We start from the raw sequence: 27,390 nt of genomic DNA on the forward strand, positions 1-27,390 counted from the left end.
AACAAACACCTTCATTTAGAAGGGGGCCTATGTTCACACATCCCCTATGGCAGGGACTTACCAACAGTCAAAGTGGCTTCCTCCTGGGTGGAACCAAACTCATTGGTAGCCTCACAGACATATTTCCCAGCATGCTTCATTGTAACAGCGGGGATGTACAAGGAGCTGGTTCCTGGATGAGACATGATGACATGTAGCGGATCTTGGCTAGGGATGTCCGCTGTCCTGGACTGTAATGCTTTACGGGGTTTAGGCCGAAGGATCTGAGAGGGATGACTGCTGATTGGTCCAAGGTGGTCATACCAGCGGATGGAAGGGGTGGGGTTTCCGGTGGCATTACAAGTTAACGTGACCCAGTCTCCAATCACTACGCTGACACTTGTAGGTGGGGACACAATAGCTGGTCTGGAACCTGAACCTACCAGAAAAAAAAAAAATCATCTTACAAAAAATAAATTACACCAATTCTAAATACATTTTCACAATCTCATCCTTCTGTGCCGTCATTTATTGTGGTCAGGAAGGACTCCATGTTTGAAAGCTTTTGTAACTAGGTTGAATCCCATCATAACCATCTGGGATGACAAGTTGCTCTGAGTTTGTTTTAAAGAGGGGCTCCAACCAAAACAGGACGCTCCGCTTGTCTGCCCCCCCCCCCCCACCACCAGGTTTTGACAGGGACCCGCTCCCACTTCCAGCTCAGTTCACCGTGGCTGGCCCATTCACAACACACAGCGTAATTCGTGCATGCGCAGTAGGAAACCGGCTGTGAAGCCACAAGGTCTCACTGCCGTTTTCACTTAGTCAAGATGGAGGCGCCAACACCCAAGAGAGCCGACTTGGGTGAGGACTGGACAGGTAAGTAAGTGCCCTGATAATTAAAGGCAGCAGGTACAGTATTTGTAGCTGCTGACTTTTTTTTGGGGGGGGGGGGCAAACTTCTCTTTAGGTTCACTTTTACACTTTTAAAGCATCGTACACATTACACCTATACACATATTTCGGGTGTAACATGTAACATGCTCCGGCACCTCCACCCACTGATTGCTGGTGTAATGCTTTGCAGGCTCCTGGAGGATAAAGGAATGCACACAACATTCTGATAATGTATACGTACATTCTCAAAAATACTTATACATCCAACCCCGAAGAAAAAGGGGGGGGGGGGGGGAATAAGAAAAAGAAGAAGAAAATGCAGACATTATCTGAATGTTGTGTCTTTTTATGTTTGTCTAATGTGATTTTGTATACTTATGGAATTTATTTTTTTTCTATCAGGTATACCCCCCTTTAAGCCCCTGAGGAAGCCTTGGCTGCGAAACCCGTTGGAACTATCACACCGCTACCTCATTTTGGCAACTTTTTGATGGTTTATTCATAAGTAATTCACTACATTATTGTTACAAGGAATTATATTTAGTTGTATATGCTATAAGGAAGGTATATGGGGTGTTGTTCTTAACTTTTGTATTGATATTCTTTAAATCTTATGTAATAGGGGTGCTTTGCATCCATTTACTTTGCAACATATTACAATAAAAATTTGGATTTTTTTTATGTAAACAATGTGTTGTGTTTTCGGAGTTTGGATATTCCAGCACCTTAAGACTTGATTCACACTAGAGCGACTTGTCAGGCGACTTGTCAGCCTGACAAGTCGCGGCCCCTCGCAGTCCATTGACCACTACAGGACCCGTTCTAATAGGAGCGACACAAGTCGCTCCGACTTAGAAAAAGGGTCCTGTACTACTTCGGGGTGACCTCAGAGCGACTTGCATAGACTTCCATTATGTCGCGCCGAAGTCGCGGTGCACGGAACTGCACAAGTCGCCCCCGAAGTAGTACAGAGTCGTGCCGCCCCAGTGTGAACCGACTCTAAGCCCCCGTTCACACTTAGGCGACCTGTGAGGCGACCTGGTCGCCTCACAGGTCGCCGCAGGTCGCCTTCCATAGGGAAGCTGCGGACCCGTTCTAATAGGAGCGACACAAGTCGCTCTGACTTAGAAAAAGGGTCCGGAGCTTCTTTGGGGTGACCAGGAGGCGACCGCCATAAACTTCAATGTTATGAAGTCCGTGGCGGCCGCTCCGAGGTCGCGGCGCGCTGCTCGCACCGCGACCTCGGAGGTCGTCCCTGGAAGTAGCGTCGCCTGCATGTGAACGGGGACTAAAAGTCCCACACTTGTTTGTTTTTTCTTTTTTGATACAAGTTATAAAATACTTAATCATATTTCTAAATGGTATCTTAAGCTTTGTACTGGCTCCCTGCATTATCCTATACATCAGTGTTCAGGCCTGAAGAGGAAGGGGCAGATTTATAACAAACTGAGCATGCTAATCGGAGGAGAGAATACACAAATGACCTCATCAGTGAGCTGCTCCTCGTTCATTATCCAATCACAGCCTAGACCAATCTGTATTGATTTGACTGCGGTGGAGAAAAGTAAAGGGTCAGGGCTCTATATAACCCCTATTACCTGGCTCAACAAAATTACATATTTCAAACATACAACATGAAATCCAACTGTGTGTTTTCTTATTTCTTTTCACCATCCAGCATCTTCCGGACTCCAAAATAACACTTTAAGATGGATGGACCCATTAAAGTTTATTTAAAGCCAAAACATTTTTCTTTTTAGTTTTGGATGGAGTGGGGTCACATTAGAGAGATTCACTCTCTCTATACTGTATGTCCTGATGGTCAAAGACCTAAAAGTGAATGAAAATCCAACATTTTGAACTGTCATTGAAATGGGAATGATGGGGAAAACTTCCAATGGAGACAACCTCTATTGGAGGAGACTTCCTCTCACTTCCTGCTGTGCGGACAGGACAGGTGGTGAAGGGAAATCCCCCACAATTGGCACTCCAGATATAAAAAAATAGGACAGGGGTTTTAACAATCTAACTATTAAAATTAAAAACAAAAATAAAAAAAATGTACCTCTATCAATATTACAAAGTAGGGATCGACCGATTATTGGCAAGGCCAATATATCGAGGGCCGATATTGACTTTTGCCGATATATCTGTATCTGCCCCGGAACTGGCCGATATTCCAAATATTGCTCATGTAAGGGTAAAATGATGTCACAGAGCATAATTCCATTTACATGTGTTATTGAATATGCCACTCACATATGTACAAATTAAAGATATAAGCAATGCAGTGATGTCATGACATCACTTCCGGGTACTCGGCGCCAGATTAAACAAAATGACAGCATTTAAAAACAGCCAAACTTGGCGTTTTGAATGCTTTTAAGTGCAGAGGAGGGGTTTGGGGTCTTTTAGACCCCCAGATCCCTCCCACAAGAGTACCTGTCAAGTGCTAAAAATAAAAAATAAAAACTTTTTTAATGTACGAAAAAATATCGGCCGATACTGATATGCATTGGCCAAAATATAGGTATCGGCAACGAAAAACCGATATCGGTCGATCACTATTATAAAGTAGCAGTGAATTTAGATATATACTTTAACTTAAAAAAAAAAATAAAAAAATAAAAAAAACATAATTGAAATGCTCCTACCTGTTTGTACATGGAGCCTTGCAGAGGCCTGGACCATGCCGACCCCATTATCTGCCATACATTGATACATCCCAGAATCCTCTTCAGCCACATTGCTGATCTGTAGCGTGTTCCCCCTTGGGTGCAGGCGGGATGATGAATAGATTCTCATGGTGTTATGTAGCCAGGTGATTTTTGGAGCTGGATTACCCTGACTCTCGCAGGTAAATGTGACATCACTGCCTGCGGGGGCATTCTGGCCCTCAGGGGCCCGGGAAATAAATGGAGCCTCTGCAAAGAGAGATGAATAATCATAAAAACTAGGAGAAAAGACAGATCAAAATGAAAATCATTACACGTCTCTTAGTTGGAGCATTGGATTCCAGCCATGAAGCGCAGCCTGGTTATGGTGACCATAGCACAATGTTTCCATCATATAAATATCATTTTAGGAAACTGGTACACATGCTGTATAAGTGAACTCTCCATGATTACCAAACTTTACAGGACTTCAGGTGTTAGCCTAATCCAAGAGCCACATTATGGCTTTGTACTGTAAACCAATTCAAACACAAATGTTTCATAACCTCCGTTATATGAGCTATCTGTGCATTTCATTGATTTTGTTCCCTGTGCGGTTTCATCTCATGCAGTTTAAAGCTGAATTCTGCGATTATAAGACAAAAATACTCTTGCAGTGGGGCCTCCCTGTACTGCAGGAGTTAAATGCTTGCAGTAGATGAACAGACAGGATTATTGTACCCAATTCCCCCCTTCCAGCAGGCTCTAGAGCTGCCCTCTTTTTCCCGAAGCTCCAGTCCCTGGGTGTTCACTTGGCGTCATTGCGTACATTGCAGGGCTATTAACCCTGCATTCATAGGCATGCGCAGGGGGTGTGCCTAGCAACACCCTAATCACTATGTGTGGTGCAGATTCCCCCTACTGCCCAGGCTTCGCACCCCGCAGTGCTGCTGGCTTCCCTCCGCTCTTCTTCCCCCTGCTGCTGTGGGGTAGGTTTCAGAATGGAGAGTGGGGAAGGGGCTAGTAAATATGGTATTTACTGGCCCCTTCCTTTTCTAAATGAAAACACTCACTCACTGTGTCCATTCATAACTTAATAAGGCCTCTTGTACATGATACTCCTGTTTTTGTATGTATTTTTGCATATTTACGTGCATTTTCGCGTATATATGCATTCACGCAAACGAGAAAACTTATTCTCGCGTTCTTGTTTGGGACAATATGTAAATGGATATTTGCGCACATTTGTGTGCATTCACGTGCATGAGGCGTAAATACTGACCAAATAAGCAAATTTGTCTATTTTTTAATTTATTTTTTACTGAAGAGTGCACGGCGCTTGTTTACGCGCCTGTGTGCAAAGGCACATTACAATTCATGGGCTGGATTTAAGCGCAGTTAAAAAAAAAAAAAAAACTGTACTGAGCTTTTTCAAAGCTACAGTGTGAAAGAAGCCTAAATTGTATTTTTATTTTTTCGGAGAACCTCGCTGATGATGGATGTGCGCTATATTCACTCTGAGATAGACAAAGATTACAATACACTATGTTGCTTGGTTGGTAAAAGCCACTTTTTTACCACTGAAACCGCTGGCTGACCACATAACACATGTAGGTGGTGGCAAGAAAAGTGGGCTTTTATGCCCAGCTGCCACACATATGCCTCCACGGTGGAATGATGAGGTGTGCAGATAGCATGCCAGCAGGACAGGCTCCTGATCATGTGACTTCTGTGAGCGCCAATCACAGCGGTCACATGATACAGAAGCTTCCCAGGCATTTCATCCTACTTAAATGGCTGTCAGGAGGCATCATTAGGGGTTAATAAATCCTTCTCCTTGAAAGCCGGCATAGGTCGTCAGCCATGTGCAAATGTTGAACTGTACTGGTTAGAGAGCAGTCTCCTACATAAAGAACATTTTACAGAGGGTCAGCATGTGACACGTATATGGCTCTTAAGTTAGCAAGCAGCTGTCCTGGCTTTTCCAGTCTCCACCCTCCAGTATATAAAAAGGACAGCTGTCACTGGATGTTTACAGGGTGGGGCTGATGTGTAACAATTTAGGATGGAACTGAAAAAAAAAATCCAGTTTTTAGCCTCCCACAACAGTCTGGGAAAGAAAATCACATATTACAAATGGTGGTTATGGGTTTTATAGCCGCACTGCTTACTTCCTGTTTTACCAACAAAAGCCACACGAGGGCGCCATCTACTTTCTGCTGCCAGAGATGCACCTGTATAATAATTTACCTATAGCACATCGGAGGCATCTCATACCAGACTGAGCAATGGTGTGCAAAATATCGCATGGAAATTTTTTATGCCATCCCGTGTCCCATAGCGGAGATTTCCCTTAATTTCCTGTCCCATAACCACAACAGGAAAAAAAAGGAAATGCCTCCAAAAGGGAGAGATACCTTTGTTACCAGAATCTCCATTGGAAGATTTCCCCTATATCCCTGTTCTGGTGACCACCCAAAATTTGGGGTTTGCCTTCACTCTTGATTATATCAGAAAACAGAACATATAGAATGAATAGGGCGAATCTCCCCAACAGGGGCACAGGCAGCAAGGAGAGAACCTGACAAGTGTTCTAAACCCTCTCCACTCTATCCAAAATCAATTCTTTACAGCTTACAGGAAATGTAAAAACTACCCCCGGACTACAAGGTTTATAAGAGAAGCATGTCTTAAGCCTCGTACACACGTGTCGAAATTCGGCAGGGAATTTTCGTCCGACGACCGATCTGCCGATTTTCGGCTTATTAGTATGATGCTTCCAACAACCGACTCCGACTTTTCGGCCGAAAAAAATCTGGTGTGCAGGCTATAAAATTTTTGTCCGCCGTCAAAACACGGCCGATTTTCGTGCAGTCAGTACAGATTTCGACAGGGAAAAATCTTATGAGCAAGACTGGGCATGCTCAAAGAAAGAACACAAAGAAAGCAAACCAACACATGACATCACTTCTGAAGTAGAATTTTGTCGGTCGACAAAAGTCCAGTGCAGTCTAGGCACATTCCAACCAACAAAACACCACTCTGGACAAAAGACGGACGACCGGTCGGCGGAAAATCGTTGCGTGTGTACGAGGCATTAAGCTTTTTTTGGTCATACTTCTCTTGTGGTTCACAGGGGTGCACATACTTTTGCTCTGCTGCGATCCAGAATCAGCCAACAGCACGCTTAATTCTGCTCTGTGATGCTGATTGACCCAGATCAGCAGCTGGCTCAGCCTTCTAGCGTGCTATTGAGTGCCTGAGCCAGCTTCGCACACCCCCTCTGCTGCCTGGTGCTCCAATGAGCGCTAGAGGGGCAGAGCAGAGAGTGCAGACTGACAGTCGTCGCTCTCTGCTCTGAACAGACGGAGAACTGAGCGATCAGCGGTCATGTGAGCACTCATTTCTCGGGCTTAGAGCCGGCGGGGGACAGCTGCAGCATTAGAACGATGCTGCAGCATTGAGGTAAGTATGAATGTTTTTTTTTTTAGATTCCCATTCCTTTCCTCTTCCTAAAATGGATCTTCACTGCATCTGAGCACCACAAACCAAAAACACTATTTAATTCATTTTTAAAGGAGATGTACAGCCTAATCTCATTATGGATCACAGGAGTGCAGTTTGTTCTGATTTCCTCTGGCCCATTTTCAGCAGAGAGAGGACTGAAGTCCGTTCTATGATGACATCACAGATCCTCCAGGTGCCTGGACCAACACCCAGCTCCGCCTCTCAGCGAGCCACTGAGAGGCTAAGCCGGCTGCTTCCCGCCCCTCCACAGCCAAACGCTCCAATGAGCGAGGAGGGGGCAGAAACAGGGAGCTGTCAGAACCGAGCAATCAGCATTCAATCGCTCAGTTCTCAGTGCAGAGGTGCCTGGGGACCGATGCTGCATCCACCTAAGTATAAATGGGGAAAAAAGCCAAACCCCATACTTCCCTTAATATTCAAAGCAAACTCCCCCATCCATCCATGTCTCCATGCTTTATTGTGCTGAAAAATCATTCTGAAAAACAACCCCCTAGCATTTCTGGCCGTGGCCATCTTGCGTAAGGGCAAATAATTCATGTAGCATTTACTTACTGGAAATCCATCTGTCCTTAGCTTAAGCATGCATGCAGGTGAGTGTGCTTAGCTGAGAAAACCCATCCTCCCCTCCTGCCTTCCTGAAGACTCCTGGGTTACTTGAGACGTAACCCAGTTGTTGACCCTCCTGGAGACTCCTGGGATGTATGACATCACTTGCCTAGGCAAGAAACCAGGAAGTAACTTTAGAAATTAAAAAAAAAAAGGGGGTTTTAAATAATTAATGATGATTGGGAGAGTGAAGAGCCACTTTAAATGCCCATTTTTGTCTAGGATACCATCAAAAACAAGTTTACTTACCTTACCCCTCGTTCCTACAAGCTACATCCTCTGTGCGACCGGTCCCCCAAAGCCGCTTCTCTATTGTGCATCATACTCCGGTCACACGGTGACGTCCCCATGTATAATGCAGACCAGCAGTCCTCCATTGTACATAAGGAGGCCAAGGGCCCATCCACCACCCAGAGCGTTGAAGGAAAAGAGGAGTGATGGCTGCTGTGAGTAGGGCAATGCTTCTTTTTAATAGTACCCTAGAAAAAAATGGGCATTTACCCAGCGTGGAGCTAAGGCCTGCATGCGCTTGTTGGCCAGACTGGGGTGACCACAGGATATGGGGGTCCAGTCTGTCGCCCAGCCCGGCATAATTGCTTGAAGATCTCATAAGAAAAACATTCTGGAGAAAAAAAAAGACTAGCTAAAAAAAATCTACATAAAAAAATTACTTATATGCCAGGACCAGAGATCCCAGCAAGGAACTAGGTCCTTACTCCTGACTAGGCAGATTAAAACTGACATCCTATGCAGGAACAGAGAGGGTGTACCCTCCAGGACTGCCCATAGGCATAGCCAGAACTTTTTTCTGCCTTGTGTCCTACTCCTGTAGGGGGCAGTATAACCCTACTGATATGCATCAGGAACTACGTCCGTCAATGAACGATAGAGAAATTTATCTTATAAAAACAAATGTAAAAAGAAGACGAATTTCTTTTAAGGCTCTGTGCGTGAAAAGTGAAATTCAGTCTGCAGGAGCTACGAGGAACCTGGAAGAGGGGGGCCTTCCCCTAAAATACACATAATAAATATGTAAGTCACACGTATGTAAGAAAGCAGTCTATGTGCCAAGAGGCCCAGGCCTCGGGGACCGTCACATCTGGAGGTGCCACTTTTCCGGCAGAGTGTGAGGTGACACGGGAGGAACAGAGGACGCAATTTTCAGACCAATTCACAGAAAACAGCATCCCCGGGCGCAGGAGGAAATGTGGTAATTGATGAAAAGAAGACGTGGTATAAATCGCCAGCATTAAGAGATGTCTGTACACTATTAAGGGAAGGGCTTGGCTCCGCAGACACCGTGCCAGCAGGGCCTTACCGGCTCGGCATCCATCAGCGAGACACCTTGTCTAACATAATCGAGGGCTTGTTGTGGTGGCACCAGGAGCGTGCCAAGAGAGATGGTTGTTGTATGCTGCCAGCTGCACTGACTTCCAATGCCAGAGGAATGAGTGTTCCTATTACATAAGCCTGGAAATAAATTCAGATAATTGCAATGTTCAAACCACAGCCGTTCCGACATACACCTAGGGCTAGCAAAGAACTCAAATCTAATTAAAAAGCAGCGAATTGTCAAAGAGGACCTTTCATTGAAGCTTAGCACAAACACATAGGGGGAGAGTTACTAAAACTGGAGCACACAGAATCTGGTGCAGCTGTGCATAGTAACCAATCAGCTTCTAACTTCAGCTGTTAACTGTTCAGCTTCTAACTGTTCAGTAAGGCCCCTATCAGACGGAGCGGAAAACGTCAAATGGATTTGCCTGTTCAGCGGGGAGGAGGGGGGAGAGGGAAAATCGCTCAGCTGATCCACACTGAGCAGGCAGAGGATAGGTCTGTGTCCGCTCAGCTATGAAGGGCAGGCATGGACACAGCCTGCTGTTCTCTATGGGGTGGTCGGATGGAAACAGACTGCCTGTCCGTTTCCATCCAATCCGCCAGACGGATGGCAAAGGTATCCTCATCATCTGTTTTTAGCAGACCGTTCGGATGCCAGTGGATGTCCAGTGGCCGCCTCTCCATAGAGAACAATGGGTGGTCTGATTGGTTCCTCCTAAAAAAACTGACAGGCGGACCGATTGGTTTGCTGGTGTGAAAGGGGCGTTAAGCTTTGACCTTAAAACCTAGAATCCGATTGGTTACTATGCACAGCTGCACCAGATTCTGTGTGTACCAGTTTTAGTAAATCTTCCCTACCCTAGTCATGTGTATTCTTACTTAGCTCTGTGCAGTAATCCAGTAAGAAACTTTTCCTCTGTGCAGGAGCTTCCGCTCATAAAGACAGCTCGACTGCTGGTCTCTCTCCTTGTGCAAGGTGACTGGTCTTGTCTCCGCCCCCTCCTGTCGTTTTCTGCAAGCAGGCTGTAGTGGGTGGAGTCTGTTGACTCCCTCCCACAGCTCTGCTCTCTGCACACTGTAACTACCATGATGACGTCACTGCTGCTATAGCCAGTTATATCTGGGTTTGCAAAAGTATTTGGCACACACAAAATTGGATTTAGATCCTTTGTGGCTATGGAGGAATATATTTAAATTATTTTTTTTAGGTCCAGAGTTCAGCTTTAAACGTCACACTTTTGCAAGAAACAATGGAGCATTCCTAAGGTTTCAGATTGCAATAACAATTGGCAAGTTAACATAAGAAGGTCCTACAGTGCACTTGGCCAGCTGTAAACTCTAATGCTGCTTGATGTTGGGTAAGGTGCATGTCACAGCAGTGTCTTGCCCCTAAGGCTGCAATGGTGTCAACACCAGAAAAAGGATTATGCAGAACTTTATTTTTTTGGCAACACCCTGCCAGAGGCTAGAACACTACTGACGTGGCTAACACTGGAGGTATGGAAAAAAAAAAACCTAAAAACAGTAAAAAAGGACAGAGGTTCATAAGATGACATTTAGCTCTTGAGCCTGAAGGACAGAAGCCAGTGAGGGAAGTTCTTTACTGACCTACGACGACGACAATATAGTTCACACGAGCCACTTCCTGCGTTTCATTGGCCAACAGGCAAGAGTAGCTTCCAGCATCCAGTCTTTCCACAGTCTTGATCACGAGGTTAGTATGTAACAACGTCCTTCTATTATCGGTGGCAATCTGCCCGTCTTTATACCAGTGAACATGGGGGGCAGAGACCCCTCCCGCTGCACATTCCAGAGTCACTGTCTCATTCAGATGTACAGACAAATGATGAGTAAGGATTGGTTGTATGGGGATGAAATTAGAGTGAGCAGAACCTGTCGCATAAAGGAAAACAGATTATAAAGGCGGAGCTGCGAGTAGATATTTAAGAAAAAAATCACTTCCTTACAACTATGGCAACAATACTGTTTGTACTCACTGCAAAAGTCTACAGGGAACATGAGGTCAAATTGCAGGCAGCCTGTTGCATAGGATATGGTATCTCTAACAATTCTTTAAAAAATGGTTAGTTCCACTCTAAAGTTACCAATTGTGGTGTCTATCCCAAAAACGAATATTGAAAAATAATTCCAGAAAAGGAATTAGACCTAGGGAACGGGACGTTGCGACACCAGAAAATTATATTAGTAGTAATAATAGGAAGTGTGGATGCAAAGTGGATAAAATTAAAATTTTTATTTAAATTCAGTTTAAAAGAATTATTTTAGGTTGAAATAATGCTGCTATAGCAGCTGGCAATTACACTGTAATTGGCAGCTGCTATATCAGCATTATTTCAAAATAAAATAATTATTTTAATTGAATTTAAATAAAAATATTAATTCTATCTACTTTGCATCCACACTTCCTATTATTAATACTAATATAATTTTCTGGTGTCGCAACGTCCCGTTCCCTATGTCTAATTCCTTTTCTGGAATCATTTTTCCATACTCTAACAGTTCTTTACTGCACTAGTTTTATCCCCAGTGAAACACTTGAACATCTGAAGGGTTGGTTTGCCACAGAGAAAACACAGTCCTACAGAATATTTTATAATATTTAAATATCTACTCACCAGTAACCGAGAGTTTGTAAACCGAGGGGCTTATCTTCCGCTCATGAGTGACTGGGTTATACACAGCACATCTATAGGGTCCCCGATCCTCCAATGTCACATTTACTATTTGAAGGTTTCCAGAGGGTAGGATGAAGAACTTATCTAATAAAAGAACAAGTTTGTTATTTTATGTTATTTTTATGCCCAATAAGAGACGTTAATGATTAAAGCCCAACTTTAGCCCAGTGTTTTTTTTTTTTTTTTTAACGTCAAATTTTGATTTAGTTTTAGTCATAGTCTTTTGAATAAAATGCCATTTTAGTTTTAGTCGTATTTTAGTCTACTAAAATATGCAGTACATTTTAGCCGACTAAAATCATTTTAGCTGACTAGAATCTAATGGGTTTAGTTAAACTGTAATGCATTATTTAAGCATTTATCTAGAATTTCCAAACTCATTAAATACTCCTGGAGTAAAGAAAATCTAACAAAATTTTATTATTTATGGTATTAATGTGTGAGCAAAACTACACAGATTTAGCCATTATAGAACGTCTTTAAAGGTAAAACATTCCTCTCTCCCATTTTCATTTGTTTCCAAAAATTGGAATTGATTTGGGTCATAATTTTCGTCTATTTAAGAAATTTCAGAGTGATTTTTGTTTCATTTTCCTCACTGGAAAAATGTCAAAACAAGACAAAAATGTACTATTTTGTAATATTTTCATTGACCAAATTAACATTGCTCCAGTCCCAACAATTTTTTTGTTTTCGTTTCGGAAAGAATGGGCATCTTCTGCTATCCTAAGATGCAAGTTCCATCAATTCCTGTCCCCTGGGTGAAGGGTTAGATGCCCCAGCTCATCTTTATTGCGGTTTGTGTCCCCCTCCCCCATTCCTAGTCTATGTAACACCCTATATTTCAGGCTTATACCTGAACACGAAAGCAAGGGCGAGTCTCTCAAAAGGGGAACACAAACCGCAATAAAAAGCCATGATGGAGGATCTAACTAACTTGAACCTTGGCAGGAAGTCTGGCTTTACCATTTCAGTACTATGTCTTGCTATAATTCGGGCTAAATATTAATTTTTTCATCCAAAAATATTTAATAAATGCAGGTGTTGTATCCTGGGTCATTGGAAATTCGTACCTGGTAGCATGCTGCTTATAAAAAAAACTGTTCAGAGAGCCTCCAGTCTAGATTTTGTTTTAATTTCCTGTACATGTTCAGTCTTGAGGTGCTTCTTGCAGTACAGGTGTGAAGAGTGCAGAGACAGAAATAAGCCATTGTCCATTGTGGGAATCACTCACCGGTAGATTTGTCCAGCCATTTCCCCCTCACACGGTAATGGATCTGAGCAGGCGGGACACTGGATGGAACGCCACACGTTATAATGGCAGTGCTTCCCTCTTCAGCCTCCACATTGACCCTAGAGACTGATTCAAAGTCTCCCAGAACTGCAGGACAGAGCAGAAAAACATTCATTTTTGGATAAAGAACTGTCCAATGCCAATTAATGGTCTAGTCATTAGGCTGTAGCCAGTCACTTGTTTGTAATGTTGAAGACATTTTTCTACTCATCCATGTAGCTTCCTCAGTGAAAAGATGAGTAATGAAACATCTTCAACAATACAGAACAAGTCCAGCAGAATGTGACTGACTACTACTAGGTATTCCAAGACCGACAGAAACTTCACAGATGTATGGCCTAGCTAAGTATTTTAGCTATTATATATGGGAAATATCAGCTTAAAGTAAACCTGTGCTTCACTTATCGAGGCCAAAGCAACAAATTTACTTTAATAGTGGCCCCACCAGCTGAACATATGCTCAAATAGTATGAGCTAAGGCATGTTCGGATCCTAGTCCAAATCCACCTCAGCCTGCCAGGAAGCTGTTACTTTACTGAGCCAATCATAAGCAACTGAGGCAATCCTCACATTACAGCTGCCTGTATACAAGCCCCTTGACAGCGTGTGGCTGCAGGGCGGGGAATCCGCTGCTATAATTTCGACTTCCTGTTAGAGGGTGGCTGCATACGTTCCCCATGGTTCTACTGTAAGTAGGAACATAGCCAACCTCTCTTGAACACTCCCAAGATTAGGACTAGGACTGTGGCAGTGGCCTCCAAACTGTGGCCAGGGGCTAGATGTGGCCCTTTGCTTGCATTTATCTGGCTATTGGTGAACAATTTTTATCCACCAATACAAAAATGGGACACAATTCCCTCACAGACACTGAAAGTGAAGGGGCACAATTCCTCCTATTGACACCAATGATGTGGCACAATTCCTCCCACTGACAACAATGATGTGGCACAATTCCTCCCACTAACACCAATGATGGGGCACAATTCCTCCCACTGACACCAATGATGGGACACTATTCCTCCCACTGACACCAATGATAGGGCACAATTCCTCTCACTGACACCAATGATGGGACACTATTCCTCCCACTGACACCAATGATGTGGCACAATTCCTCCCACTGACACCAATGATGGGGCACTATTCCTCCCACTGACCGCAAGATTGGGGCATTGTTTATTCCCACTGACATCAGGACCTTTTTTAATCCCAGTGGTCACAGTCTGGCCCCCCCGTAATTCTGAGGGATAGTAAATTGGCCCTTTGTCTATAAAGTTTGGAGCCTCCTGGACTATGGGATTTGTAGTCTGCATAGAGCAATACACAGGACCACATCTACCATTCGCTGCTAATTCCAAACAGGAGTAAAGTCGAAAAGGAGAAGTTCTGAAACTCACGGAAGACATTATATAAAGCAAAAAAAACAAAAAAAACACTATATAAAACAATTTTATTTAAAATAGTTTACAGGGCCTTGAAGTAGAGAATGTGTTTGGATTGTTTTTGGAGAAGGATATTGTTTTGTGTCACTTTAATTCAGGTTATTTCCTCTTATACTAAAATAACAATTAGGTGCCAAGTTTTCAGGAATACTTACAAGCCACAGACACGTTGGCAGGGTTACTGATGATAGAGCCTCTGCTGGTGTTGATCATGCACTGATATCGGCCAGCATGGTGCAGACTCAGAGACAAAATGGTCAGGTTACCAGGCTGAATGTCCACATCCGGTGTTCTATCCAATAGTCTCCCATTAAATAACCAAGAAATATGGGACCATGGCGGTTCAGCAGGACACGATAATGTGACCGGTACTCCAGGTTTCTGGACTGTGGAATTGAGCTCCGACAAGAAGTGGGGAGTCACATCTTATTAAAAAAAAAGTAAGAATAATCATAAAATTACATGAGAACCACGGGTCTAATCTGACACATGAAGTGTAAACCTAAGCATTTTAAGAAATAACTATAAAAGGATAGCTGAACTCTGGTTGTTAGAATGATATGAAACTTAACTGGATAAGAGGTATAAAGCAATGCTAGAGGAAAGGGTTTTCAATGGTAGGCTACGAAGAGGAAGACAAGATACAGTCAATGAGAAACACGGGAATGGGAATATTATTACAAAAAGATATCTTGCTGGTATGATATGAAGATGGAGATTACTGGGGTGAGGGCCACAAGTGAAGAGTGATATTAGGAGTAAAGTGTCACCATGGAATGAGATAAAGATGAAGATTAGTTGGATGAGAGAAAAGCGAAGAGTGATACAAAGGGTAATGCATCAACAGGGAATGAGATAAAGAGGGAATTAGATGGAAAATAGACGTGAGTGCAGAGTGATGCTAAAAGTAAGGTATCTCAATGGACTCATATTGAAATGGAGATTAGATGGATGAAGGACATGAGTAGGAATGTATTACAAGAAAGGTATGTCGATAGACTGATAGAGATTATTCAGATGAAGGGCACGAGTAAGGCATTTGCTGGAAATATGTGAAGATACAGATTATATGGGTGAGGGTCATCATTAAAGATTTATATAGTAGAGTATTTGTTGGAATCATTTGAAGGAGATTATGTGAGTGAGGGCATGAGTGAAGAGTGATAAAAGAAGTAGGGCATTTGCTGGAAAAATATGAAGATAGAGATTATATGGGTGAGGGACATCATTAAAGACTATTAAAGATTTATATAGTAGAGCAGTGTTTCTCAAACTTTTTTCAGTCAAGGCACCCTTTAAAATATATTTACAGTCCCGAGGCACCCTCCAAATTTATGGACAGTCTCGAGGTACCCTCCAAATTTATGTCTCAAGGCACCCTCCAAATTTATGGACAGTCTCAAGGCACCCGCCAATTTATGGACAGTCTCAAGGCACCCTCCAAATTTATGGACAGTCTCAAGGCACCTGCCAAATTTATGGACAGTCTCAAGGCACCCTCCAAATTTAAGGACAGTCTCGAGGCACCCTCCAAATTTATGGACAGTCTCGAGGCACCCTCCAAATTTATGGACAGTCTCGAGGCACCCTCCAAATTTATGGACAGTCTCGAGGCACCCTCCAAATTTATGGACAGTCTCGAGGCACCCTCCAAATTTATGGACAGTCTCGAGGCACCCTCCAAATTTATGGACAGTCTCGAGGCACCCTCCAAATTTATGGACAGTCTCAAGGCACCCTCCAAATTTAAGGACAGTCTCGAGTCACCCTCCTAAATAATGGACAGTCTTGGGGCATGCCATTCTAAACTGTAAAAACGATTCTAATAGCTTTACACAATGCAGTTACATCCACACGTAGGACACCCAATGTTAGAGGTGATTTATTCTTCCAAAGCAAATACATTTTTCACACTGGTACGGACTATAATTCCAATGTTTCTCTTCTCCCTCAATCTCTCTTCATCACTTAGCTAATGTGACCTCCAATTTAAAGGAGAGAGGCAAGGGAGGGTTAAACAAAATGCTATACAGGCAACTGGCATCCCCGTTATCAACAGATGATGCCATTGGCTGTTAGGAGGCCTGCAGCTAGAAGGTCATAATGGTGCACAATGAAAACCTGTGGCTTTGTATAACTAAAATGCAAGCTTCATCCACCCGAAAGGCTTGTATGCAATTTTTGGGAAGCTTTTAGGAATTTTGCCAAGGCACCCCTGAAGAAACCTCAAGGCACCCTGGTTGAAAAAGACTGTAGTAGAGTATTTGTTGGAATCATCTGAAGGAGATTACGTGAGTCAAGGCATGAGTGAAGAGTGATAAAAGAAGTAGGACATTTGCTGGAATGATGTGCAGTTTGAGATCATAAAGGTTATGGATCAGGGGAATTATTGAAGAGTGATATACAAAGTAGAGTATTTGTTGGCATGATACAAAAATATGGAGAGTACTTGGATGAGGGGCAAAAGTGACAAAAATTATACAAGTAGAGTATTTACTGGAATGATGTGAAGAGGTTTATTATGTGTGTAAGGGGCATGACAGAAGAGTGAAGGCATTTGCTGGGATGAAACAAAAAGATGGAGATTTTTTGGGAGAGGGCATAACTGAAGAGAGATAAGAAGTAAGGCATTTGCTGCAATGACACAAACATAGGGATTATATAGGTGAGGGGTATGACCCAAGAGTGATAAAAGAATATGGGAATCTGTTGGAATTATACAAAAACATTGGGGGTTTTATAGGTGAAGGTTGCAAGTGACGAGTGAGACAAGAAGTAGGGTATTTGCTGGAATGAAACAAAAAGATGGACATTTGGGAGAGAGGCATGAAGAGAGATAAGAAGTAGGGTATTAGCTGCAATGATATGCAGATGGGGATTATATAGGTGAGGGGGGCATGACCCAAGAGTGATAAAAGAATATGGAAATCTGCTGGAATTATACAAAAAAATTGGGGATTTTATAGGTGAAGGTTGTTAGTGACGAGTGATATGAGGGCATTTGCTGGAATGACAAAGCTGGAGATTATTTGGGTGAGGGAAATGATTGAAGAGAGATAAATACATAGTACGGTATTTGCTAGAATAATGTGAAGATGTTTATTGTATGTGTAAAGGGCATGACTAAATAGTGTTACGAGTTAGTGGGGAATCGGTTGGAATGATATCGAAAAATAAAGGGTATTTGGGTGAAGGGTGTAAGTGACCAGTCCTATAGGAAGTAGGGTATTTGTTGGAATGATGTGAAGATGGAGATATGAAAGGGGGGGCATGATTGAAGAGTGATAAGAAGTAGGGAATCTGCTGGAATGATACAAAAATAAAATGGAGATTATTTGGGTGAGGGGTGCAAGTGACGAGTGATAAAAAAAAAAAAAGTAGGGTATTTGTTGGAAAGCTGTGAAGATGGAGATTATATGGGTGAGGGGCTTGATTGAGGAGTAATATAAGAAGTAGGGCATTTGCTTGAATAACGTGGAGATTATATGGTTGAGAGGCATGAGTGAAGAGTGAGATTAGGTGTACAATTTCTTGATGGAATGAGGATGATACGGAAAGGACTATTGAAGAGCGATATTAAAAAATAACTGTCTGGATGGAATTTCTGAGGTTAGCTGAATGAGAGCCAGCTGCTCCAGTAATATTAGAAGTAAGGTGTACTCGTGGAATGAAGACACAGGTTGGATGAAAGAAGAATGATAAAAAGATAAATGATAAAAGAATAAGGCATATGGATGGAAAAATAAATCTTGGCAGGATATGTAGCCAGTAACACTAAACTAAAAATGGTGGCCGGCTATTACGAACAAATAAAAATTTTATTTTCCCCTCTAAGAGCACAATATACACAAGACCATCAAATTCCATACCTGCATCTCCACGTGTGGACAGCAAAAGAAGCGAGAAACAAAGTAGTGGATGCCACGGCCCAGGATGCATAGCGCTGTGTCACACCGACGAACAGTGCAAATGTCCGGGAGAATAGGAGGAAGTCGACACAGTCTGGAAAAAGAGGCAACAAAAATACAAACTTACATTTGGCTGCCAAATACAATATTACCTTGGATCTTACATATTGGGATACTCAATGGCTTTGCTAAATGATTCTGTGTTGCAATGTCAATGCAAAGTATTTTTTTGACGTATCTTCTAATATATAATGAAGTAAGTAATTTCACAGGAGGACATTATACTAAAAAAATAAATAAATAAAGATCACTAGATTTATGATTATCTGCACCCCTTTCCACAGTATGTATGGGAAAATAACATCCCAATGAAGTCTTAATGCATCACAAAAAGAATGCTGGTGCTTTTCTGACCATCATATACAGAAAGCATGCCGTACTTGCAATATACATAATAATGTACACAAGGGAAAGTATACAGGATATACAATACAACAGTGTTTTATCAATCGGCACTTATCCGGTATGACACGAGACACAAATCACTGAATCCCCAACAGGTAAATGCTATGTATTAGATGGGATATACATTACCGTATCATCTGTAGATGGCAGTATAGTTATATATTTGCACTTTTTAGTAAGAATGGAGTGTAGTACACTGAATGTAACATTAGTGAATCATGGAAAGGCAACAGCATAGTACACTAGGTAACAAATAATGTCTCCTGGGCAGACAGAAGTGTAGTACACTTTGTGTAGATTAATGAATGGCTGGAAGGCAGCAATGCAATGTAGTATACTAGATATACACTACTGAATTAATAGACAGAAACCAGCTATGGAATCATACATGAGCAGTAGTGTAGTACAACAGATAAGCATTACAGAATCATAGGCAGCAGTATAATACACTGCATACACATTACAGAATCATAGGCAGCAGTATAATACACTGCATACACATTACAGAATCATAGGCAGCAGTATAATACACTGCATACACATTACAGAATCATAGGCAGCAGTATAATACACTGCATACACATTACAGAATCATAGGCAGCAGTATAATACACTGCATACACATTACTGAATCATAGGCAGCAGTATAATACACTGCATACACATTACAGAATCATAGGCAGCAGTATAATACACTGCATACACATTACAGAATCATAGGCAGCAGTATAATACACTGCATACACATTACTGAATCATAGGCAGCAGTATAATACACTGCATACACATTACAGAATCATAGGCAGCAGTATAATACACTGCATACACATTACTGAATCATAGGCAGCAGTATAATACACTGCATACACATTACTGAATCATAGGCAGCAGTATAGTACACTAGATATACATTATGGAATCACAGACGGGCAGCAGAAACACATTCACTGGTAAATCATGGGCAAATAGCACTCTAGTTTATAATCTGCCTTAAACGGACATTAGCAGATCATGAACAGGCAGCAGTGTAGTACAATAGATATACATTGCTGAATCCTGGACAGGCAGCAGTGTCTACATGATATATAGTATCTCAAAAAAGTGAGTACACCCCCTCACATTTTTGTAAATATTTTATTATATCTTTTCAAGATTGTGTCCCACTTGTTGTTGATTCTTCACAAAAAATTACAGTTTTATATCTTTATGTTTGAAGCCTGAAATGTGGCAAAAGGTCAAAAAGTTCAAGGGGGCCGAATACTTTCGCAAGGCACTGTATATATATATATATACACACACAGTATCTCACAAAAGTGAGTACACCCCTCACATTTTTGTAAATATTTTATTATATCTTTTCATGTGGCAACACTGAAGAAATGACACTTTGCTACAATGTAAAGTAGTGAGTGTACAGCTTGTATAACAGTGTCAATTTGCTGTCCCCTCAAAACAACTCAACACACAGCCATTAATATGTTCTGGCAATAAAAGTGAGTACAGCCCTAAGTGAAAATGTCCAAATTGGGCCCAATTAGCCAATGTTCCCTTCCCGATGTCATGTGACTCGTTCGTGTTACAAGGTCTCAGGTGTGATTGGGGAGCAGGTGTGTTAAATTTGGCGTTATCGCTCTCACTCTCTCATACTGGTCACTGGAAGTTCAACATGGCACCTCATGGCAAAGAACTCTCTGAGGATCTGAAAAAAAAAGAATTGTTGCTCTACATAAAGATCACCTAGGCTATAAGAAGATTGCCAAGACCCTGAAACTGAGCTGCAGCACGGTGGCCAAGACCATACAGCGGTTTAACAGGACAGGTTCCACTCAGAACAGGCCTCGCCATGGTCAACCAAAGAAGTTGAGTGCAGATGCTCAGCGTCATATCCAGAGGTTGTCTTTGGGAAATAGACGTATGAGTGCTGCCAGCATTGTTGCAGAGGTTGAAGGGGTGGGGGGTCAGCCTGTCAGTGCTCAGGCCATACACCGCACACTGCATCAAATTGCTCTGCATGGCTGTCCTCCCAGAAGGAAGCCTCTTCTAAAGATGATGCACAAGAAAATCCGCAAACAGTTTTCTGAAGACAAGCAGACTAAGGACATGGATTACTGGAACCATGTCCTGTGGTCTGATGAGACCAAGATAAACTTATTTGGTTCAGATGGTGTCAAGCGTGAGTGGAGGCAACCAGGTGAGGAGTACAAAGACAAGTGTGTCTTGCCTACAGTCAAGCATGGTGGTGGGAGTGTCATGGTCTGGGGCAGCATGAGTGCTGCCAGCACTGGGGAGCTACAGTTCATTGAGGTAAACATGAATGCCAATATGTACTGTGACATACTGAAGAATTGCATGATCCCATCCCTTCGGAGACTGAGCCGCAGGGCAGTATTCCAAGATAACGACCCCAAACACACCTCCAATATGACCACTGCCTTGATGAAGTTGAGGGCAAAGGTGATGGACTGGCCAAGCATGTCTCCAGACCTAAACCCTATTGAGCATCTGTGGGGCATCCTCAAACGGAAGGTGGAGCAGCGCAAGGTCACTAACATCCACCAGCTCTGTGATGTCATCATGGAGGAGTGGAAGAGGACTCCAGTGGCAACCTGTGAAGCTCTGGTGAACTCCATGCCTAAGAGGGTTAAGGAAGTGCCTTAAAATATTGGTGGCCACACAGAATATTGACACTTTGGGCCCAATTTGGAGATTTTAACTTAGAGGTGTACTCACTTTTTTTGCCAGTGGTTTAGAAATAATGGCTGTATGTTGAGTTATTTTGAGGGGACAGCAAATTTACACTGTTCTACAAGCTGTACACTCACTACTTTACATTGTAGCAAAGTGTCATTTCTTCAGTGTTGTCACATGAAAAGATATAATAAAATATTTACAAAAATGTGAGGGGTGTAGTCACTTTTGTTAGATACTGTACATTGTGGAATCCTGGACAGGCAGTAGGGTCTAGATATACTTTGCTGAAACCTGAGAGGAGGCAGCAGTGCAGTAAACTAGATAGGCAGTGCGGAATGGTGGACAGGCAGCCGTAAAGTAAACCAGATATACATTACTGAATCAGAACTTTCAGCAGTGTGCCTCTGAGTTGAGCGTACAAGGCCTTTACTTCCCCTGGGCCCTGTACTACACTTTTGCCTTAAAGAGGACCTAGAGAAGAGCAGAGAAAGATGGAAGGCCTTGAACAGAGAATACCTTGGATCAGGGGGACCTATAGGCAAAGAATACAATACCCAATGGTTAGTCCAACCCCGAGTTCCCCTCTAAAACCTAAGCAACTTGCACAGTCCACCTTCCCTCCTGGCCACGTACAGGGCACTGGAAAGCCATGACTCAACCATATAGTGGAAACATGGACAGCAGCACACAGCTCTTGCTGGGTCTTTATTGTTTAGCATTCATGGGGAAGAGCAGCTGGCAGGAGGTAAGCGGCAGCTGCTGGGAGCTCACTGGGTTTATTTTACATTCTCTCGGTTCAAGAGCAGCAGAAGTCCACAGAGTGCGCAGAGCAAAACAAACAGGGGACCCGTTAACACAGAGCACTTCACCAGAGAGCAACACACAGGGCTGCTGTGCCAAACTTCTCCCACAGATATTTATTTAAAGAAGACCCAAGCGCCCACATAATACACAGGAACCTTCTCAATTACTGGCCGCCGGGGCACTCATGTACGTCTTCAGTGTCTACTCGGGTCAGTCAACCTAAAATACAAGCTTCCTTCTATAAAGAGCTACTAATAACATGCACAAATATTTATGTGAACGCTGTGAAGCCCACACATAACTGGAGACACTTGTGGGGTTGACCTGTAAATATGGAGCAAGAGCCAAGCTGCCGCCCTCAGCCACCAGTTTCCACTTTCAAATGCAACAAACAATATTCGGGGGAATTCAATACAATTCTAGTGACATTTTTCTGGTGGTATGGCCCTTTAAAATCGTCTGCGCAAGATTACAAACAATCCCAAGGCTTATTTCGGTAGGTTTACCAACCTGAGCGACAGATTCAGGCAGTTCTTAATAGCACTACTTTTACAGAGTAGTACTATTACTGCACCAAATTCAAAAAAAAAATAACTCTAGTTTGTAGATAACAAAACTGAAGGTAATTAAGACCAACTCTAAATTGGCATACAGAGACGGGCAGAGTGCCTGTCTCTGTACACTGTAGCCAAAGGGCATGTTTGCCGCTGCTACACTCTCCCCTTGAACTGCACACTCCCAGTACAAGGAACCAACAACAGCTCTCGGGCCTGAGCTAAAGACCAGTAGCCGGTGGGACTGGTTTTAAATCATGTGACTATTGTGACAGTAGTCACATGATTGCCGATCCTTCCAGTGTTCACCACTACTTAAAGGGACGCTGGGGCGGGCAGAAAGGGGTTATTATATCATCCCCACCAAACGTCCCCAACAAGGTCCACCTAATTCTTCTCAATGCCATAATATATAAAATATGTGAGCACTGCCTTCCGAGATGAGTGAACAAACAATCTCTCTGTGCTGCTACTTTACATAAAAATAACCAAAATAGGTGATATACTATGCCTCTAAAACACAAATTTCCCAGTAGTGCACTAACGTAAATAAATCAAATCCAAAAATTGTGAAATAAACAAAAAGGCAAAAATAGTATAAAAAATGTGTCCACATAAAGAATATATAGAAAAGTGCAAACTCAAATCCAACAATGTGTGTATCCAAAAGATCCAAACAGTACACCATATATCCACCACCGAAGTGATTGGTGCCGGTTCCACTCCCTTAAAAGGAGTTGTAAAGTCAGGAAGGTTTTTTTATCTTAATGTATTCTATGCATTAGGATAAAAAGCCTTCTGTGTGTAGCAGCCGCCCAGCACCCCCTAATACGATGTCCACGAGCCCCACGGCCGTCCTGGGGCTCTCCCTCCTGATTGACTGAGATACAGTAACAGTGCCATTGGCTCCTGTGGCTGTCAAAGTCAGTGAGCCAATTAGGAGAGAGAGGGTGTGGGGCCGAATGGCAGCTCAGTGTCTGAATGGACAGGGGCTTGGCTCGGGTGCCTCCATAACAAGCTGCTTGCTGTGGGGGCACTCGATAGGAGGGAGGGGCCAGGAGCAGCAAAGAGGGACTCAAGAAGAGGAGGATCCGGGCTGCCCTGAGCAAAACCAACTGAATAGAGAAGGTAAGTATAACAGGTTTGTTATTTAAAAAAAAAAATAAAACACAAGACTCTTCAATCACTTTAAGAATAAAGCTCACCAGATGCTGTTGCCATTCACGCTTGTGTCTGACAAATAACACTCTTTTGCATTCAAGAGATGCTATAGATCGCCAATCTCCATCCAGATACAATACCAATCTCTACATGTAGGGAAAAGTCAAGACAGAGCCTCCAATAGTGTAAAAACCTTTAGGTGCCTGCTTTATTTAAAAGTAATGCACTTAGCTACATCACAATAGTAACAAATTTGCCTTCAAATTTAAAACAATGTGCCAGAGTGTTGCGATTACACCATCCCCTCGCCTGCACTATATATATATATATATATATATATATATATATATATATATATATATATATATATATATATATATATATATATATATATATATATATATATATATATATATATATATATATATATATATATAAAACTCTACATAACTCTATAGATAGATAGATAGATAGATAGATAGATAGATAGATAGATAGATAGATAGATAGATATCCATCTATCCACACACACATATATACACAGATACACACATACATATACATGCACGCATACATATATACACACACAAATACACACACGCATACATATACACACGGATATATATAAACACACACTGTAGATTTCCTTTGTTCAGTCTGCAGGATGAACAAAAGAAATAGAACAGATTTCTCCATCCAAGCATACCCGCTCAGATGGAGGAATCCTTTTGCCGGGCTATTGAATGGTGATTGGATGTAGCCACTGTTTTGCAGAACAAATGTCCAGCAGGAAAACTGTCCTGTGAAATGCAGCAGGGTTGTCCGGGCCACTCACTGAGTGAATTCCGGCTAGTTCATCAGGAACTCAGTGAATGGCCAGCTTTAGGGCTTATTCACACCAGAATCTGCACATAACTGCACTTTTACATGCATTTGAAGCACGCTTTGCTTGCGTTTTGGTCTGTGCTTGCAGTGCATTTTTCAAAACATTTTTCTGCTTGGCTTAAAGAGGCATGGTGCAGTGCGTTTGAAGCACGTTACCTGCGTTTGCAGTGTAAAAAAAATGCAGCACGCTCTATATATTTTTTTTTTTTCGTTTTTAACAGCACTGAACTGCACTGCAATGATGTGAACTATGCCCGTAGGATTACCTTGATTTTGGTCTGTCTATGCAGTTGGGAGTGCAGTTCAAAATGCAGCCAACTGCAGCCAACTGCGTTTGATGTGGAAGGGCCTTAGCTGTTTGAGCAACCAAAGGATTGGTAATTCCATACAGTGGATCAGGATTGCGCACCTCTGCACTGCCCAGTGGTTGTCACATCTTTCCACCTCTAGCTTGTTATTTGGACAGTGAAGCAGTATAATCCGCAGGGAGAAGATCCAGGATGTAATAGTGATCGTCTTTGCTACGCTTTGTGCCAAAGGGGTACAAATCACAAGGCTGGCATGATCAGAAATACAAACACTGGCAGGGAAAACCGTAAACTCCTATTTTTTTTTTCATGGATTTATTACAGGTATTTATACAGCACCAACACTACACAGTGCTTGACAAATATATTGCTCAAGGAGCTTACAATCTAAAAAAGGTACCCACTCACCTTCATACATACCCATACTAGGGGCAATTTAGAAAGAAGCCAACTAACCTACCAGCATTGGATTACGGGAGGAAACCCACACAAGCACAGGGAGAACATGCAAATTTTATGCAGGTAGTGTCCTGGTTGAGATTTGAACTATGAACCCCAGTGCCGCAAGGCAGATGTGACAATCGCTTAGTCACCACGTCGCCCATTTCGATTTGTTGCTACTTTATTAAAGTAGACCTTTTAGTAACCTTACAAGCCTGTGTGAATTACAACATACAGCAACCAATTCAAAAATTGCACCTTTTACCTTTAACGAATATGTTAACCCGAATTTTCATATTTCTGATATGTGCCTGCTGTACCATACACTTGTATGAAAAAGTAACCTGTTCTCTTTGTATTACTTCCTTTGTGTGAAATGCTTTGTGTTCCTGCCAGTCCCTCTGCTTTCCTAAAAAGAAAACTGACTACACTAAGCATAAAAGCGCAGCGTGGTCAGTTATTAGGTGCGCTCGCCAATGATCAGCTGTACGCTGGGCAGATTAGTGTATTGCGGTTTCTCCTCCCCCAGCTCTCTAAGATCCTTATTCATCTGAAAACAGAGGATATCTGATACACATACACACTATATATATACACACATATACACACACACACACACACACACACACACATATATATACACACACATAATATATATATATATATATATATATATATATATATATATATATATATATATATATATATATATATATATATATATATATACATATACATACATACATACATACACACATACACACACACAAAATGTTAATTTCTAGTTTACACTGAATGGGTTGTTTTACAAGGTGAGGGTTTACATATAACTTTAAAATGCAATGACTGAGCTCCAGCCAGTGGCCTTGGATAGTCAGATGATGTCATCAGGCTGCTGCAGGCAGGAGGAAGCATTTCCTCAGTCTCCCCTTCCCCAGTGATCAGACGGCAGCACTGTAACTTAGTAGCAAGTCAGAAGGAGAGGATGATTCCTGAAAGACAATGGTGTCATTGGGAAAAGCAGAGGAAGGCATTGTTTGAGAGAGTACAGTGATCTCTATGGGAGGTAATGAAGACCTTGGTAGAGCTTCATGGAAGAACATATCTGGTTCTGGAGGTCTGCAGCAGTCCACATGAAGTACCAGTTAGGATCCAATGCATGTCACATCAGACACAAAGTACAGGAGGAGCGCAACCAAACGTCTTGGTTCTCACCCATTAATTTCAGCCCCACGCTTGTCACCGGGCACTGCCTTTGTCTATATGGTGGGAGCTGATGCTGGCCCATCTCCCACCGAGTTACCTTTGAGAAGGTAGTGGAGCTGACAGGTTTCCTACAGAGAGGATAAACTGACACATTCCTATGGCTGGGGGCTCCTTGGTGATTAAGAAAAAAGCTTTTATACCGGCTCTTCCCCATGCTGTTCTCTTGGCTGTGTTTCCAAGTCGATTCCAAAAGTATCCCACAGAGCCCTCATCGCTCCTCTCTGTGTCCATTTTTTGTTTTTTGTCAAATACCAACGTATGAGCAAAAGGCTCAGGCCTCGAACCCTCCGTCCAGGATTCCAAAGCCAGCAGCTGCACATTACTCTAAAATATTCAACAGTGTCTTGTGACCAACTGAAATTATTTATTAACAAAATGACATTCTTCTCTCACGCCAATTCCAGTCGAGCCGTAGTAGTGGCCTACAAAATTGGAGCGCATACATAAGACGGCACAGCCATTCTTTTAGGATC

General features: G+C 42.4%; 1 protein-coding gene across 3 annotated transcripts in view; it reads right to left on the bottom strand.

Annotated features, from left to right (window-relative positions):
- CDON (cell adhesion associated, oncogene regulated) overlaps positions 1-27,390 on the bottom strand; it is a 208,747-nt gene that overhangs the window by 26,019 nt on the left and 155,338 nt on the right. For all 3 annotated transcript variants that reach the window (XM_082273421.1, XM_082273423.1, XM_082273422.1), the window contains 7 exons: positions 18,304-18,436; positions 14,590-14,859; positions 12,933-13,079; positions 11,639-11,782; positions 10,611-10,895; positions 3,531-3,800; positions 62-418 (listed from right to left, as the gene is read on the bottom strand). In XM_082273421.1, coding sequence (XP_082129547.1) covers positions 62-418; positions 3,531-3,800; positions 10,611-10,895; positions 11,639-11,782; positions 12,933-13,079; positions 14,590-14,859; positions 18,304-18,373 — 1,543 coding nt within the window. In that variant the 5' untranslated portion in view covers positions 18,374-18,436. The remainder of the gene's footprint in view (positions 1-61; positions 419-3,530; positions 3,801-10,610; positions 10,896-11,638; positions 11,783-12,932; positions 13,080-14,589; positions 14,860-18,303; positions 18,437-27,390) is intronic.

This window comes from Pelophylax lessonae, assembly GCF_965119305.1.
Source record: "Pelophylax lessonae genome assembly, chromosome: 12".
Lineage (NCBI taxonomy): Eukaryota > Metazoa > Chordata > Amphibia > Anura > Ranidae > Pelophylax > Pelophylax lessonae.